Here is a 16,328-nt window from a genome sequence, read left to right as displayed (position 1 = left end):
TAGAAATTTGGAAGTTGGGTGAGGGGTTAATTTAAGACTCAATAAAGCTCAGGAATGTCTTCTATTTCTCAAACGTCCATGTGGTGAACACAGCATTCCAGCATTTTCTCTAGACCTTTACATGCCTGTTCTGAGCAAATGGCCTGCAGTCCCCTGTTTGGCCAACAGTCCTCCTGGTCTACAGCAGAATCTGCTTAAAAGCAAGAGCTGTGAACTTCCAACGATGGGAGGTGGGGTGGAACCATGCTGGAGACAGAGTAGAAGCGGATGGAGAAAGCCGGCAAGAGCTCCAAAACATCCTCCCGGCAGATCCTCCAGTAAAGCGATTCCAGTTTTGAGAAACACTGATGCAATTCAAAAGAGTGTAACTTCATTCAGAAACAAAGTGGATCTACTAAGAGAAAGATACACATAATTTTTATTCTATTTATCCTTAACTCTATCCACATTCAAAGCCCATACATTCAAAATCTCTACACCAAACTGATAACAAAATGTTGTATGACTCCCCAGGCCCAAATAAAATGATTGCTGGGACCACATTAATTGATATATTATTCCCTTTTGAAAAGTCTGTACTATGGGAAGAAACACTAAAGGCACAAGTAAAATATCTGTTGACAACTGTGTTTTAAGAACTCAGTAGTAAGTGTTTTAACCTAAAGCCTGAATACAATAAGAAAAGAGCCCCTCAACTTAATTTCTAAAACGCAAAATTAAAATGCTATTTCAGGATGTAGAATGAAACAATTTTCATAGTCTCTATGCTGAAACTACTTAATATGTTACCTAAAAAGGAGAATTAATTTCATTTAATTAACTGCAATTGATAGATAAATCCCTGAGATAAAAAATCATACATTTAAAACTGAAAAATGATGTCATTTTGCTTATGAATTAAGACTTTTCTAGAAAATAGTTTTATCCTAAGCAGCAAGACTTCGCTCTTTAACAAAGCTCCAAATGTAATAAAATGACTTTTTCAGTAGGTCCCTTCCCGCTGTTGATAACATAATATTAATCTGGTTCAAAGACAAACTTAAAACAACAATTCAAATTACAGTGTAACTGGGAAGGAAAAAAACAAAACAAAACATGTTTTAGTTTCCACGTTGGGTCTAATTTTAAAGTCCACAGCATCTCTAGACTTTCACTTTGCTTCGCGGCTGTCCCTCTGGGCACTGAGAGAGCAAAGCCTTTCTCCAGGGCTGGGGGGTGCTAACCCCACACTCGGCTTTCTTTCTGCTGAGAGCTGGCCCTTTCTGGCAGAGTCCTAGGCCTCAAAACAACCCCAATTAGGCACCAGCTCTTCAAGTTCATTCACATGTCTGGTCTCCAGAGTACTTGCTCAGAAAGAGGTCTATGAAATTCACGTATACTTAGGATGGGCTTCAGGAGATCCACCAACTCCAAGAAAACTACACGCCAACATACACGTGTGTGCACATGTCCACTGTTGGGGGTGGGCGGTCTCTGCAGCCACAGGGCCCCCGGATTTCTAAGGGGCTAGGGATCTAGGTTAAGGTGTGATCAATTCACATCAGTCCTCCTGAGTATGGCTGCATTTTTAAGAGGCAGCTAGAACCTCACGTGAGACGTTGGGCCGCACATATTCCTACTGCTTCCCCAGACAGAATGGGAATGAGCACAGAGCCACCTGCATTTGGCAGTGCTCAAACCTAAGAGCTCATCCAGAACAGTACTTTTCACCTATGTGCTTCTGCCCTCTGAGAGGACGGGGAGGAATCGTCATGAGATCTCAGTGGTGCAAGGAAGCCTCCGGACGTAGGACCCCAGGCAGGACCCAGACTGTCCCCACACACACGTCCCCTCACACACACGTCCCCTCACACACAGACAGGCCCACCGCTCTCCTCAACTGCTCACCCTTCCTGCCACCAAGAGCTCCACTTCACCATCAAAATTAAACAAAACCCGGTTTACGAAGATCAGAAATTGAGCACCTTTGCTTCCTTGAGGAAAACTTGAAGACCAGTTTCAAAATCAGTTTAACTCTTTATGTAGAGATTCTAAACAGTATATAATAATAGTTGTGTCTCCATCACCCCAAAGTGATAAAGCCTATCACAGAGTTGTGCAGGTGAAGCAAGATGATGCTTCCTGGTGCTATGGGGACAAGAGCCTATCAACCGTCTCGGAGCACGGCCACCTCTTCAATGCTCGTCCTTGCTACTCAACACCCTACCCATCACTCCAGACCACGCTCTCCCACGGTACCTACCCACAGGCAGGCCTGGCATGTAACAGCGGGGACAAGACGAGCCGGCTTTCAAACTGCTCTTCCCAGAACGGGCCCGGCACATCAGACCAGCCAGCTTATCCACATGGCAAAGGTCGTCCACATCCCCACTTGGAAGAACCGAGGTGGATCTCTTCTATGCAAAAGACGTACGATGTGACACCAAGTTCCAGCAAAACCTACTGCGTTTATAGCATTCAGGGATTTAACTCAAATTCGCATCTCTCGACTGAAACTCTTAAGCACTGTGCATTTAAGATCTCAGCTACCCGTAAATCCTGATGAGGCATTTTCAATGTCTAAAGTAACTAAACCCCCAGCTTTTAACCTGTTTTTATTTAGTTCTGAAGAAAAATCTTTCCAAACTAGAGCTGCTCTCCCCCTCCTCCGCCCTCAACAGGCACCAGCCTCACTTCCCTCTTTCCGTCATCCCCCACGTTCCTCCCAGAGCCCAGCTCTTCAACCAGCAGCCGCCTGCGCTCCCTCTGTCACCCTCTGACACCACAGTGCTCTCTAAAGTCACCAAGCAGGCCTCTGGGAGTTCTGACAGGCATCCCCCCCACTTCAGATCGGTACCACCTTGCCTAATCTCCACCATTCCTTCCCCTCATTGCTACTTTTTTAAAAATTCCTTTCTACTTTCTTTTCTCCCATTTTCTACTGCTCCTCCCACATTTGTCAGCATTCAGGTTTTAGCACAGCTGAGCTTTTTTAGGTAAAACTCTGAAGTGAAATGGGCAAAACTAATCCAGGCTGTGAGATATCAGGACAGTGGTTAGTCTTACGAGGGTACTGATCGGATGGAGCATTGTGGGGATTTCTAGGGTGCTGGTAACATCCCATTTCTTAATCTAAGAAATTATATAAATAATTATATGAATTATTAATATAACCCATATAATCTGGGTGCTGATTAGAGGAGAAAGTTCTTGCTCTGAAAATTCACTGAACTGAACATAATTTCTATTCTTCTCTGTATGTTATATATCTGTAGAAGGTTTACCCTAAAGTAAAGTGCTCTAATATGCAACTTCCCTTTTTATTCCTGTTTTCTTTTCCAGATTGGGGTCAACTAACTAGGGTCTAGCCTCTCCGGTAAGGAGAGTTTCATGGACCACAGCCACGCTCACTGGTTTACGTATTACTGTGGCGGTTTTGGGTCTGCGACAGCAATTCAAAGTTACAGCAGAAGCCTTAACACCCACAAAGTCTAAAACATTTACCATCTGGCGCCTGCTACCCGTCCCAGAGGGTAAACCGGGGTTCCACACCGGCCAGCCAGCACTACTGCAATCCCTGCAATGTCTGTTACCCTCCAAGCTCCGTGGCACCCCAGGGACGTCCCAGAGTGATAAAGGCATAAAGGGCTGACATATACCATGCTTTACCTTCTACAGTAAATAGCCTTAACATTTACTTAGGCATAATCTCCTTAAAACTAAGACCTTTGTCTTAGTCATGGGATAGAAAGACTGGACATTCCCCTAAATAATAGTTTTCAGAAAATCAGCACAATGAAGGCAGCTCTCTCTGTATCTCACCGTTCTGCCCGATACCTACGTGCTTCACTCCACGTCTTCTTACTCCACCCACTAAAGGCTTTCTGCCAAGCATTTTCAATAAATGCAACAATGAGCATCAGGGCCTTGGTTTGCTACACAATGATTAGCAACGACATATTTCCTAAACATGTGCAGAGATAGTGTTTTCTAAGTGTGACAAGCATACCACCAGCAGTCTGTGAGGGGATTTTAGGCAGCACAAGAACTCACAATTTTACTGGCTGTGTATTGATTTTAAACTGTCTTAGTATAAAGTATACTTGACATTCAGTATGAGGTCCTAGCACATGGACAGACACACAGACCAATGGAATAGAACGGAGAGTCCAGAAACAAGCCCACACTTCCATCGCGAACTGATGTTTCAACAAGGGGGCCAAGACCATTCACTGAAAGAACAGTCTCTTCAACGAACGGTCCTGGGACAAACGGATATCCACAGGCAAAAGAATGAAGGTGGACCCTCACTCCACACCACACACAAAAAATAGCTCAAAATGGATCAAAGACATCCATTTAAGAACTAAAGCTATGAAACTCTCAGAAGACAAAAGGAAAAAGCTTAATGACTATGGAGGGGTGATGGTTTCTTAAATATGACACAAAAGAAAAAGTAGATAAATTGGACTTCATCAACATTTAAAACCTCTGTGCATCAAAGGATGCTATCAAGAAAGTAAAAAGACAAGCTACAGAATGGGATAAAATATTTGTAAGTCATATATCTGATAAGGGCCTAGTAACCAGAATATATAAAGAATTCTTACAAAAGCCACAAAAAACAAACAACCCAATTAAAAAATGAACAAAGGATTTGAATAGACAGTTCTCCAAAGATATACAAATGGCCAACAAGTAGATGAAAAGATGCTCAGTGTCATTAATCATTACGGAACTGACAAGGTGATTCTACAATCTAGATGAGGGACTTCCCAGGTGGTCCCGTGGGTAAGACTCCGCGCTCCCAATGCAGGGGGCCCTTGTTCGATTGCTGCTCGGGGAACTAGATCCCACATGCATGCTGCAACTAAGAGTTCACATGCCACAACTAAGGAGCCTGCATGCTGCAATTAAAAGATCCCGCATGCCGCAGCTAAGACCCGGCACAGCCTAAATGAATAAATATTTTTTAAAACCTCTCAAATCACATTAAAAAAATTTTAAAAATAAAATCTAGATGAAACTGAGAAGTACCAAAAATTATCAGGATAACCATGAAAATGAAAACCAAACTAGAGGACTTACATTTATACTAGATACCAAAACTTGGACTAAAAGTAATTAAGACAATAAGAAATTGAATAGGCAGAAACAAAAACACAATGGAAGAGAACTGAATGCAAAAACAATTCTTCACTTCCAGAGTCACCGGATTTACAACAAAGGTGATACTACAGTACGACAAAGGATGATCTTTCCAATAAATAGTGCAGATTAATTAGACATCCACATGTAAAAAGCCTTGACCTTTCCACCAAAAACAAAAATCAATTTGGGTTGGTGTATCAATCTAAAGGCGAGAAGTAAAATAATAAAGCTTCTAGATGAAAACATAGGAAAATGTCTTCACGATTATAATTGTCAAAAATTACTTAAACAGGTCCCAAAAGTACTACACATAAAGGAAAGGACTGATAAATTGGACAACATTAAGGTTAAAAACTTCTTTCATGGGCTTCCCTGGTGGCGCAGTGGTTGAGAGTCCGCCTGCCGATGCAGGGGACACGGGATCGTGTCCCAGTCTAGGAAGATCCAACATGCCGCAGAGCGGCTGGGCCCGTGAGTCATGGCCGCTGAGCCTGCACGTCCGGAACCTGTGCTCCGCAATGGGAGAGGCCACAACAGTGAGAGGCCCGCGTACAGCAAAAAAAAACAAAACAAAAAAAACAAAAAAAAAACTTCTTTCAGGAAAAGGTTATCCTTGAGAGAGTGAACACGAAAGTACAAAGAACTCATGTGCAGTATACATAAAGAACTCCTATGGATCAGTAATAAAAATACATGTTAACTCTTCACCAAAAATATATAGATGACAAGCATATGAAAAGATGCTCAACATCATAAGTCATAAGAGAAATGCAAATTAAAACAATGAGATACCCAATAACACACACCTGTTAGAAGGGCTAAAAATCCAAAATAATCAATAATACCAAATGCTGACAAGGATGTAGAACAACAGGAACTCCCATTCATTGCTTGTGAGAACACAAAATGGTGCAGCCACTGTGGAGAAGTATTAGCTGTGGCAATCATTAAATGGAGCAAAGTAGGAGCCGGCCCCTGTAGAAAAAACAGGAACTCCAATTCTCCGAAACCCCAGAGCCAGCTATTAACTGCTATCACCTACTACCTTTAACTGCCTCGCTAGTATGCATTAGTGTCTGACCCACAGACAACTGAGGTTTTGAATTCAGTTAAAGAATTGAGGTATTAAGAGAGGTATTAAGAGAGTTCCTGCAGTTTATTAGATTACATACATTTTTCATTTTAACCCAGAAAAGCAACAGGTTTCACGTTCGCTGAGAGAAATGCTAGAGGAAGGCACCTCGGAGCCCCAGCGCCCTCCCTCCCTCCTTCCCAGCAGAGTGACCTCAGTCTTGACCACACAGTGGAATCTCCTGTGAGCTTTAAAAGCCATGATGCCTGGGTCCCACCATAGGCTCGGATGTCACTGGATGAGGCCGGGTCATCAAGAGCTTTAAAAGCTCCCCACATGACTCCATAATGCGCTCCAAGGGTGAACACCACCACCCGAGGTCTTGCTGCGACATTTCACGTGAGAGAGTTCTACCACAAAAAAGAAGTGTGAAAAATATTGCTAATTCCTTGAGCACTGTCTTTGCGTATGGAGACAATGTAAAAACGCTGATATACATTAAGCATTTTAAAACTGCTGAATTGACTCTATCTAATGAAGAATTAGGTTTACTATGGTTTTCCCAGGCTAGGTTTGTGTCAAAGACCAAGATTTTGAACCCATGTTAACTCAGGACTTGATTCCAGGATCATAAAATCTTCAGATTTTGTGTCTTATCTAATCACACTTTCTTCAAAATACTAAATACTCCAAGTTTCTGTCTACCTAAAAAGTTCGATTATGGAGAGGACAGGTTGCTCCTTTCTGAAGAAATCTTTTCATCCTTCAATACCTGATACTGATAGAGAGTAATTATTTTAAGCAGGATCTATCTCCCCTTAACTGTTACCCACCAACGACACCTAGTCTTGCCAGGGAAGCAGAGTCCCCTTAGAGCCTCAGAGCACTTCCCCTACTGCCCTGTAAGAAGTTCAAGCTCTACCTCTGTTAGCTATGCTAACAGTCTCCTCCCCCTGAAGGAAGAACACAGTTACTGAATTCATCAGAGAAAATCTACAATGGCCTGAATTGGTAATCTGAGCAAGAAAGGAATTGTTTATTCATTTGGCTCAAGGTCTGCCTGTCTCAGCTCTCTGGAAATGAAGTATTAACAAATATCCCTTCAACAGAAAACAGAAACTTAGCAGGCCAACTACAGGTTCAAGCTAGGGAGAAAAGATTTGCACCATTCTATTGGAAAAACAGAAGCCATACAAGATCCCAAAATGTAGTTTCCATCCAGATCACATTACGGCTTATTAAGAGTAAACTAAAATAACAATGATAAAAAAAATCCTATCTCACTCATCTTTATATTCCCCAGGACAGTGCCAGGCACAAAGGCAAGTGCTCAACAAACACTCCCCCATCAATTTATGTAATAGATGAGGCTTACTTCTTTACTTATGTCCGAAAGCTAATTATTACTTTAAGACACGTTTTTATGCTACTGACAAGGGATTAATCTCCAAAATATACAAACAGCTCATACAGCTTAATATCAAAAAAACATACAACCCAATCAAAAAATGGTCAGAAGACCTAAATAGACATTTCTCCAAAGAAGACACAGAGATAGCCAACAGGCACGTGAAAAGATGCTCAGGGCTTCCCTGGTGGCGCAGTGGTTGAGAGTCCGCCTGCCGATGCAAGGGACACGGGTTCGTGCCCCGGTCTGGGAGGATCCCACATGCCGCGGAGCGGCTGGGCCCGTGAGCCATGGCCACTGAGCCTGCGCGTCCAGAGCCTGTGCTCTGCAACGGGAGAGGCCACAACAGTGAGAGGCCCACATACTGCAAAAAAAAAAAAAAAAAAAAAATGCTCAATATTGCTAATGATTAGAGAAATGCAAATCGAAACTACGAGGTATCACCTCACACCAGTCAGAACAGCCATCATCAAAAAGTCTACAAATAACAAATGCTGAAGAGGGTGTGGAGAAAAGGGAACCCTCCTACCCTGCTGGTGGGAATGTAAATTGATACAGCCACTATGGAGAACAGTATGGACGCTACTTAGAAAATTAAAAATAGAGTTGCTATATGATCCTGCAATCCTACTTCTGGGCATGTATCCGGAGAAACTCTAATTTGAAAAGATACATTCACCCCAATGTTCACAGCAGTTCTATTTACAATAGCCAGGACATGGAAGCAACCTAAATGTCCATCAACAGAGGAATGGATAAAGAAGATGTGGTACATATATACAACGGAATATTACTCAGCCACAAAAAAAGAATGAAGGAATGCCATCTGCAGCAATGTGGATGGACCAAGGGATTATCATACTAAGTGAAGTAAGTTAGAGAAAGACAAATATCACATGATATCATTTATATGTAGAATCTAAAAAAAATGATACAAATGAACTCATTTACAAAACAGAAATAGACTCACATACATAGAAGACAAACTTATGGTTACCAAAGGGGACTGGGGTGAGGGGGAGGGATAAACTAGGAGTTTGAGATTAACATATTCACAGGACTATATATAAAACAGATAAACAACAAGGACCTATTGTATAGCACAGGGAACTCCACTCGTTATCTTTTAATAACCTATAATGGAAAAGAATCTGGAAAAGAATATATGTATATGTATAATAATCACTTTGCTAAGTTGCATTAAAAAAAAAAAAAGGAAATGTTTTTGAGCAGGCCTCCCCTCATTTCTGAAGGTTTCAGTTTTGACATCATTTTCCTTGGGAAGCCTAGACCACCAGTGACTGTTATCTGTTGCCATAAACAGTGTTCCCGCCGTCAGAGGACACACACTGTCCTGAGACCCAAGGCAGAGACCTCGTCTCTCTTCTTAAACACTGCACCCTCAGCCCCTAGCACAGTGCCCACCTACGACAAGAAGTGCTTCAAAATGCTTGCTGAATAAATGAATTAACCCACATGTAGGGCTTTATAGTTATGAGGGCAGAGCAATGCAATGGACCCTTTGGACTCAAAGGCAGATTCACATCCAACTCTGACACTTACTAGCTGGGTAGACCTTCCATGTCACTTAAGCTCTCTGAGCCTCATTTCCCCTATAAAAATATAGAGGAAATATAGGTGTTGTGTAAAAATCCCCACCTCCTACCTTCCATGTTTTTCTTAGAATAAAATTCATGAGTGACACAGAAAGACAAGCAAAATAATTTCAGATTATGAGAAACATTAAAATTGTAATTAAAATCGTACACTGTTAGAGCAACAGTCCCCAAACCTTTTGGTTTCAGAACCCCTTTATATTCTTAAACATCACTGAGGACCCCAAAGACCTTAACTTTCTATAGGTTATACCTATTGACAACTGCCCTATTAGAAATTAAAACTGAGCAACTTTCAAAACACTTATTCACTGAAAAATAAATCTATTACATGTTAACATAAAGACATATTTTTGTGTAAAACATACTCTCCAAAAAAATAGTTAAGAGGAGTTTCCACTTTTGTACATCTTTTTCAAGGTCTCCTTTAGCAGAAGACAGGTGGATGCTCATATCTGCTTCTGCTTTCTCTCTGTTGCAATATGTTGTTTTGAGTGAAATACACGAATGTAGCACAGACTCACAGGATTGGGTGTCGCCACCATGGCTCCTGCTAAAGAGTCAGCAGTTTCACCCCTAATGGCCTGTGTATGATTAGTGCAATTGTTAACCAAGTGAAAAAGCCCAACGGACTTAGTATCACTCCAAGAATATTTACCTTGCAGATGCCTGAAACTGTCTCCAGAACTCCCAGGGGTCCATGAACCAACTCTGAGAACCACTGTGTTAGTGGATGACTGGTGTAAGGCAGGGAAAGCAACTTTCAGAAAGGTCTGAGGAAGGAGGCCTCTCTCAGGAAGCTGAAGCCCAGAATGAGCAAGGGGTGGATTCTCAGAATAGGGAACAGCAAAGGCCCTGAGGCAGAAACAAACGTGGCCTCGTCCAGGAGCTAAGGACTGAGGGCAAGGAAAGGGAAAGGAGAGTCAGACGAAGGCCAGATCAAGCAGAGCCTGCAAGGAGTGGGACTGTAAGTTAAAGGGATGAAGGATCCTTTGGATAGTTCTAACCAGGGTGTGGCCATCTTATTTACATTTGAAAGAGATGCCTCAGGCTGACAGGTGATGGAGACCAGCAGAGACCAGTCAGAAGGCTCCCACGGAGGCCCGCCTCCCAGTCACACTGGAGAGGGAGGGAGTACTGCCGACTGAAAACACGCCTCTGCGGGAGAAGCTACAAAATTATGCAATGCCTTGGGGAGTAAGGGACAGAAGTAGTTTTCCGTTTGGGACCTGAAAAAGCAGGTGAACATGATGCCATTGGCTCAGGCGGGAAAGACTGGGGGAAGAAGAGGTCCCAGCCGTATTCCAGTGTAAGGTTCACATTCTTCCTCTACCCTAAGCCTTTTCCAAGTGACTAAGAACTGGGGACACTGCACTTTACGTTATTTTTTGCATAAATATTAACGAAAAAAATTAACACTGACCAAAATAAGGCCCGATCAGGGAGCAAGGCCTTTAAGACCTCCTTCCAGACACCATCAGCCACTAACGAGAACTCTGAGCAGCCCACTAGCCAACTACAAACGTGCACACCTGGACTGTTCTCCAGCGACACCTCTCCCGACAACGCCGCTAAGCTTACGCCTAGTCTCTCCCCCTCTCTTCCCAAACGCCGCAGAGGCAAAATGGAACGGACGCAACGGCCTTCCTTTCCAGACACGACCTCTTTCTCTTCCGAAGCCCGAGGCGAGCGCCCGCCCGCCCGCCTGGGTCCCGAGCCTCAGGGGAGGGTGATGCTGGGCCACCGAGCCCGGGGCCGGAAGACGGTGCACCTGGACACGAGCCCCGCACGGTCTCGGCCCACGTGTCACCGCGGGGGGACCGGCTCCCGAGCCCCCCGCGGGCGCCCCCCCGGGGCCGCGGCAGCTCGCGGTCGGACCGGGCCCGCCACCCCCGGGGACGCACACCGGGCCGGCGCCTTCTCGTCAGAAAGGCCTCCCACGACCTGCGGCAGCCGGGCCGGGAGGGCGGCGGGCGGGGGAGCGGGAGGAAGGTGGCGGGCGGGGAAGCGAGAGGAAGGTGGCGGGCGGGGGAGCGGGAGGAAGACGCCGAGGACGGGGGAGGAGGACGGGGTGTGGAGGGGGGAGGAGGAACGGGGGGGAGGGAAAGAGAGAGGAGACAGAGGAGAGGAGGGCGGCGGCGCGCGCCTCGCCCCCGGCCCCGCCGCCCGCCCGCGCGGCCCAGGAAAGTAGGCCCAGCCCGGCGGAGGGGCCGGCCGCGCCGCGCCGGTATCATTCCGCCCGCACCCTGCGACCCGGCAGTCGGGCGGCGGCGGCGGTGGCGACGGTGGTGGTGGCGGCCGCGGGGCACCCACCCCGGCCCGGGCCCGGCCCCCGGCCCCCGGCCCCCGACCCCAGCCCGCTCCGCCGCCCCCGTCCCGGCCCGCTCCCGGCGCCCTCTGCGTCGCATCGGGGGACTATATTCGCGCGGAGCGGCACAGCGCGGCCGGGCCGGGGCCGCTTACCGGTGTCGCCGCGCGCCTTGCTCTCCTTGGGCTTCGGGGGGCGGCCCCGCGGCATCGTCGGCGGCGGCGGCGGCGGCGGCCCACCCCTCGGCTGCCCACACACTCACACACATACACTCGGCGGAGCGCGCACGCGCGGGGACCGGGCGCGGGTGCGCGGCGCGCACCCGGCCGAGCGGCGGAGGCGGGCGGAGCGGCTCGAGCGGCCGCCGAGCCCCGGCCGAGCGCCCGCGGGCCTCACGGGGGGAAGACGCCCAAGCGAGCGAACGGGAGAGCTCGAACCGCGCCAACTTCGGCGGGTTCCATGGCCCGGCGGGCCGTGTTAGGGGCGTTGGGCGCGGGCGCGCGGTGGGGGCGGGGAGCGGCGCCGTGCGCATGCGCGGTCGGCCGTTCGGGCCTGGGCGGACGGAGGGCGAGGGGCCGCGGTCACCTAGCGGCGGGGTCTCCTGAGGTGTTGGGCAGCCGAAGTCAACGCAGCCGGTAAGGCCGCCGGGAAAGTAAGTAGGAAAGGTGTCCTTGTAACGGGCAGAGGTGGTGAGAAGGAGCTTTCCAGGTGGAGGCAGGTAAAAGAAACAACCCAGCCACGGGTCCTTCCTGTGCCTCGTGCGTAGTCTGCGTCCTGTGTGTGTATGTGCTCGTGTAATTCCAGGAAAACTGAGCGCTCCATCTCCCCGGGTTGCTTCCGGAAGGCCTTTGAGAGCATCCCTGTGAAAACCACAGGGGCAAAACGACTGGGAGCCTAAATTTACCCAAAACATCGACCTTGGACTGAGGAGGACCCACCCAGAAGTCACTTATGTTCCTATCCTCTGATGTAATGCATTAAAGTTTACAATTTCAAATGTGTCCATCTGGTTGTTGTTGTTGTTGTTGCCCATACTGACTTAACCCAAAACCCGAACAGGAGCATGACGGCAGAGTGTTAGGTGAGGTCAAGCAAAGCCGAAAGAAAGTAGTCTAACATCGTCTTAGTATCCTCAGAAAAATTAATGCAAAGCCATAAATAATGACCACCAACTACACGCAGGGTATTATGAGGAAATACAAAGCTTAACAAGACAATCTGTCCCCCCGAAAAACTTGGAACCATGGGGCAAGAAACAAAACTAGTCAAGAATCCACAGAGAACCTTGAGAAGGACAAGGTTAATTATAGTTAGAAAAATAAATACAAAAGACCCCTGTCTTAACTGAAACTTAGTAAGTGGTTGGGTGCTAACAGATGGTAAAGGGTTTTCTACGTGGAAGCAACAGGGTAAAGAAGGAAAAACTAAAATGAAGAGTCTTATCTGTTAGGGGCTTTGTATACATCCAATTCCTGAAAAAACTAAACACGCTCAGGTTATTCAACCTCCCAACATCAGGCAGCCAGTGAATGGCAAATGGGATTTAGCAATTGACATTTCCTGTTCTAGTGCCTTACGTAAAATACTTCTAATCCATACAACATTCCTTCAAGGTACTCTTTTACGAATGAGATTCAGAGAGGTTAAGTAATTTGCTTAAGGCTACATAGCCTGTAAGCAAATCCAAGACCCAAACCAAATCTGCTTACCTGTTAATCCCATGATCCTAGTTGCATCAAAGCAGAAGTCTACATCAAGTTTAGACAAAATATGACAGTACTACCATATGCATGCTAGGGCTGGAGTACCTTGTAAGGCTGAGAAAATAGATTGGAGGCAGATAATAAGAATCCTTGGTCATTTATAAATCAATTTGGATGATGGTGATGTGTTTGTGAGTGCATACCCTATTTTGTTCTGAAAAGGATTTGAAGCCATTTATATCAGGGGAAAAACAGGAGGAAATCAGGACAATGGAAAAAACAGAAAAAGTGAGTAAGCACCCAAACTAATAAAATCCTTATAAAAGGCAAATAGAAAATCAAACTCCAGGTTTCTTAGCCCAAGCAGAAAAGTAGACATGATTAGTTACAAGATTCTCACTTTATCCATGAAAGAGAGCTGCACCTCTATCACTGTGCCCCCCATGTAGTTTCACAGGTTTCTTTCTTCACCATACATGCATACCTACACATATCTGCGAGACATCTTTACTTCTTCCCTTCTGATTTGGACGACTTTTCTTTCTTTTTCTTGCCTAATTGTTCTGGCTAGGACTTGCCAGTGCAATGCTGAATAGAAGTGGTGAGAGTGGGCACCCTTGTCTTGTACCTAGTCATAGTGGGAAAGCTTTGAACATTTCACCATGAGTAAGATGTTAGCTGTGGTTTTGTCATATATGGCCTTTATTTTGTTGAAGTACATTCTTTCTCTACACAATGTGTTGAGAGTTTCTATCACGAAAGGATGTTGAATCTTGTGAAGTGCATTTTGTGCATCTATGGAAATGAACATATGACTTCTATCTATTAATGTGGTATATCACGTTTATTGTTTTTCATTGCTTCCCAGGAATAATTCTACTTGATCAGGGTGTATGAGCCTCTTAATGTGCTGTTGAAATCAGTTTGCTGATATTTTGTTGAAAATGTTTGCATCCATGTTTATGAGAGGTATTGGCCTACAGTTTTTTTTGCTGTGTCTTTTTTTTTTTTTTTTTTTTTTTTTTTGCAGTATGTGGGCCTCTCACTGTTGTGGCCTCTCCCGTTGTGGAGCACAGGCTCCGGACGCGCAGGCTCAGCGGCCATGGCTCACGGGCCCAGCAGCTCCGTGGCATGTGGGATCTTCCCAGACCGGGGCACGAACCCGTGTCCCCTGCATCGGCAGGCGGACTCTCAACCACTGCACCACCAGGGAAGCCCCTGCTGTGTCTTTATCTGGCTTCGGTATCAGGATAATTCTGGCCTTGTAAAATGAGTTTGGGAGTGTTCCTCTCTTCAGTTTTGAAAGGGTTTGAGAAGGATTGGTGTTAATTCTTCTTTAAATGTTTGGTGGAATTTACTGGTGAAACCATCTAGTCTTGGGCTTTTCTTTGGTGGGAGGTTTTTGATTACTGTTTCAATCTCCTTACTCATTATCGGTTTATCTAAATTTTCTCTTTCTTCATGATTCAGCCTTGGTAGGTTGTATATAGGTTGGTTTTCTATACTCACCCTCCTGGGTGTGTCAGAGGGTTCCATGGAGGACTGCTCTTTTCCTCCTTTTCATTTTGAAGTTGATAACTGTATCAGACATTTAAAAAGGGGGCATAAAACATATCCTCCCCAGAATCATCACACAGGGCACAGCTAGAAAACAGGACCAACACCGCAGAAGCTCCACATGGGATCCTGACTGAAAATGTCCTCCCCCTAGAGATACCTGCTCTCCTGATACTATAATATTCATCCCCTCGCCTTTACGGTTGTACAGTCTATTTAGATGTCTTTAAATAAATGAAGTATTCGTCGGTTGGCCCAGCTTTGGAACTTTTTCTTAAAGTTCTTCCAAATTCTGCTTCTTGCTTCTTTGCTCAATATTGTGTTTGTGAGATTCAATGATGCTGATGCATATAGCTGCAGTTCATTTATTTTCACTGTTGTATTTCATTGTAAGACTATGCCATAGAGTATTCATTCAATCCATGATGGACTTTTGGGTTATGTCAAGTTCTGTTTTGTTTTGTTTTTAATTTTTATTGGCGTATAGTTGCTTTACAGTGTTGTGTTAGTTTCTGCTGTACAGCAAAGTGAATCAGCTATACGTATACGTATATCCACTCTTTTTTAGATTCTGTTTCCATATAGGTCATTACACAGTATTGCAGAGAGTTCCCTGTGCTATACAGCAGGTTCTTATTAGTTATCTATTTTATATATAGTCGTGTGTATATGTCAGTCCCAATCTCCCAATTTATCCCTCCCCTCATCCCCTGGTAACCATAAGTTTGTTCTCTACATCTGTGTCTCTACTTCTGGTTTGTAAATAAGTTCATTTGTGCCCTTTTTAGATTCCACATGTAACTGATATAATATGATATTTGTCTTTCTGTGTCTGACTTCCTTCACTCAGTATGGCAATCTCTAGGTCCATCCATGTTGCTGCAAATGGCATTATTTTGCTCTTTCTCATGGCTGAGTAATATTCCATTGTATATATATATATATATATATATATATATATATATATATATATACCACATCTTCTTTATCCATTCCTCGGTCGATGGGCATTTAGGTTGCTTCCATGTCCTGGCTATTGTAAATAGTGCTGCAGTGAACACTGGGGTGCATGTGTCTTTGAATTATGGTTTTCTCCAGGTATATGCCCAGGCGTGGCATCACTGGGTCCTATGGTTTTGTTTTTCAATGAACATGCTGCTATGAGTAGTCTTGTACTTGCCTTCTGGTGTTGATTTTTTAACACAGTATGAAAAATATTTGTGCCTATTATTTTATTTTTTGCTTTCAATTTGTTCCGTCATCTAAGTTTACTTTTCTCTACTTTCTTGCCTTCTTTTGGATTGACATGTTTTTCTTCCTCTACTTTTTCTCCTTTCTGATTTGAAAGTTATATGCTGTATTCTGTAAGGGAACCCTAGAAACTTCAAGATGATACTTACGAAAGTTGAATGTTAATAAATATCTTTACCCTTCTCCTAATTTATATACCACGTAGTTCTGTGTTTTAATTCTACTTTTAAGCTTTAGAAGATATTATTATATTATTTTATTTAGTCTAATTTATCTAAATATA

The 16,328-nt window shown here is 44.8% G+C and overlaps 1 protein-coding gene across 5 annotated transcripts in view; it reads right to left on the bottom strand.

The window, feature by feature from the left end:
- The window catches only part of ZNF236 (zinc finger protein 236), a 93,908-nt gene extending 82,039 nt beyond the window's left edge, over positions 1 to 11,869 (bottom strand). For 4 of the 5 annotated variants that reach the window (XM_081252751.1, XM_081252753.1, XM_081252752.1 and 1 more), the window contains exon 1: positions 11,690 to 11,869. In XM_081252751.1, the coding sequence (XP_081108877.1) occupies positions 11,690 to 11,744 (55 nt within the window). In that variant the 5' untranslated portion in view covers positions 11,745 to 11,869. Of the gene's footprint in view, positions 1 to 125; positions 332 to 11,689 lie in introns of those variants that run through there. The other variant, XM_081252754.1, reaches the window with a different exon arrangement.
- Between the last annotated feature and the right edge of the window lie 4,459 nt (positions 11,870 to 16,328).

Source organism: Mesoplodon bidens (genome assembly GCF_964165515.1).
Source record: "Mesoplodon bidens genome assembly, chromosome: 13".
Classification (NCBI taxonomy): Eukaryota; Metazoa; Chordata; class Mammalia; order Artiodactyla; family Ziphiidae; genus Mesoplodon; species Mesoplodon bidens.
The sequence above is the reverse complement of the archived record's forward strand: the minus strand, read 5'-3'. Positions and strand labels throughout refer to the sequence as shown.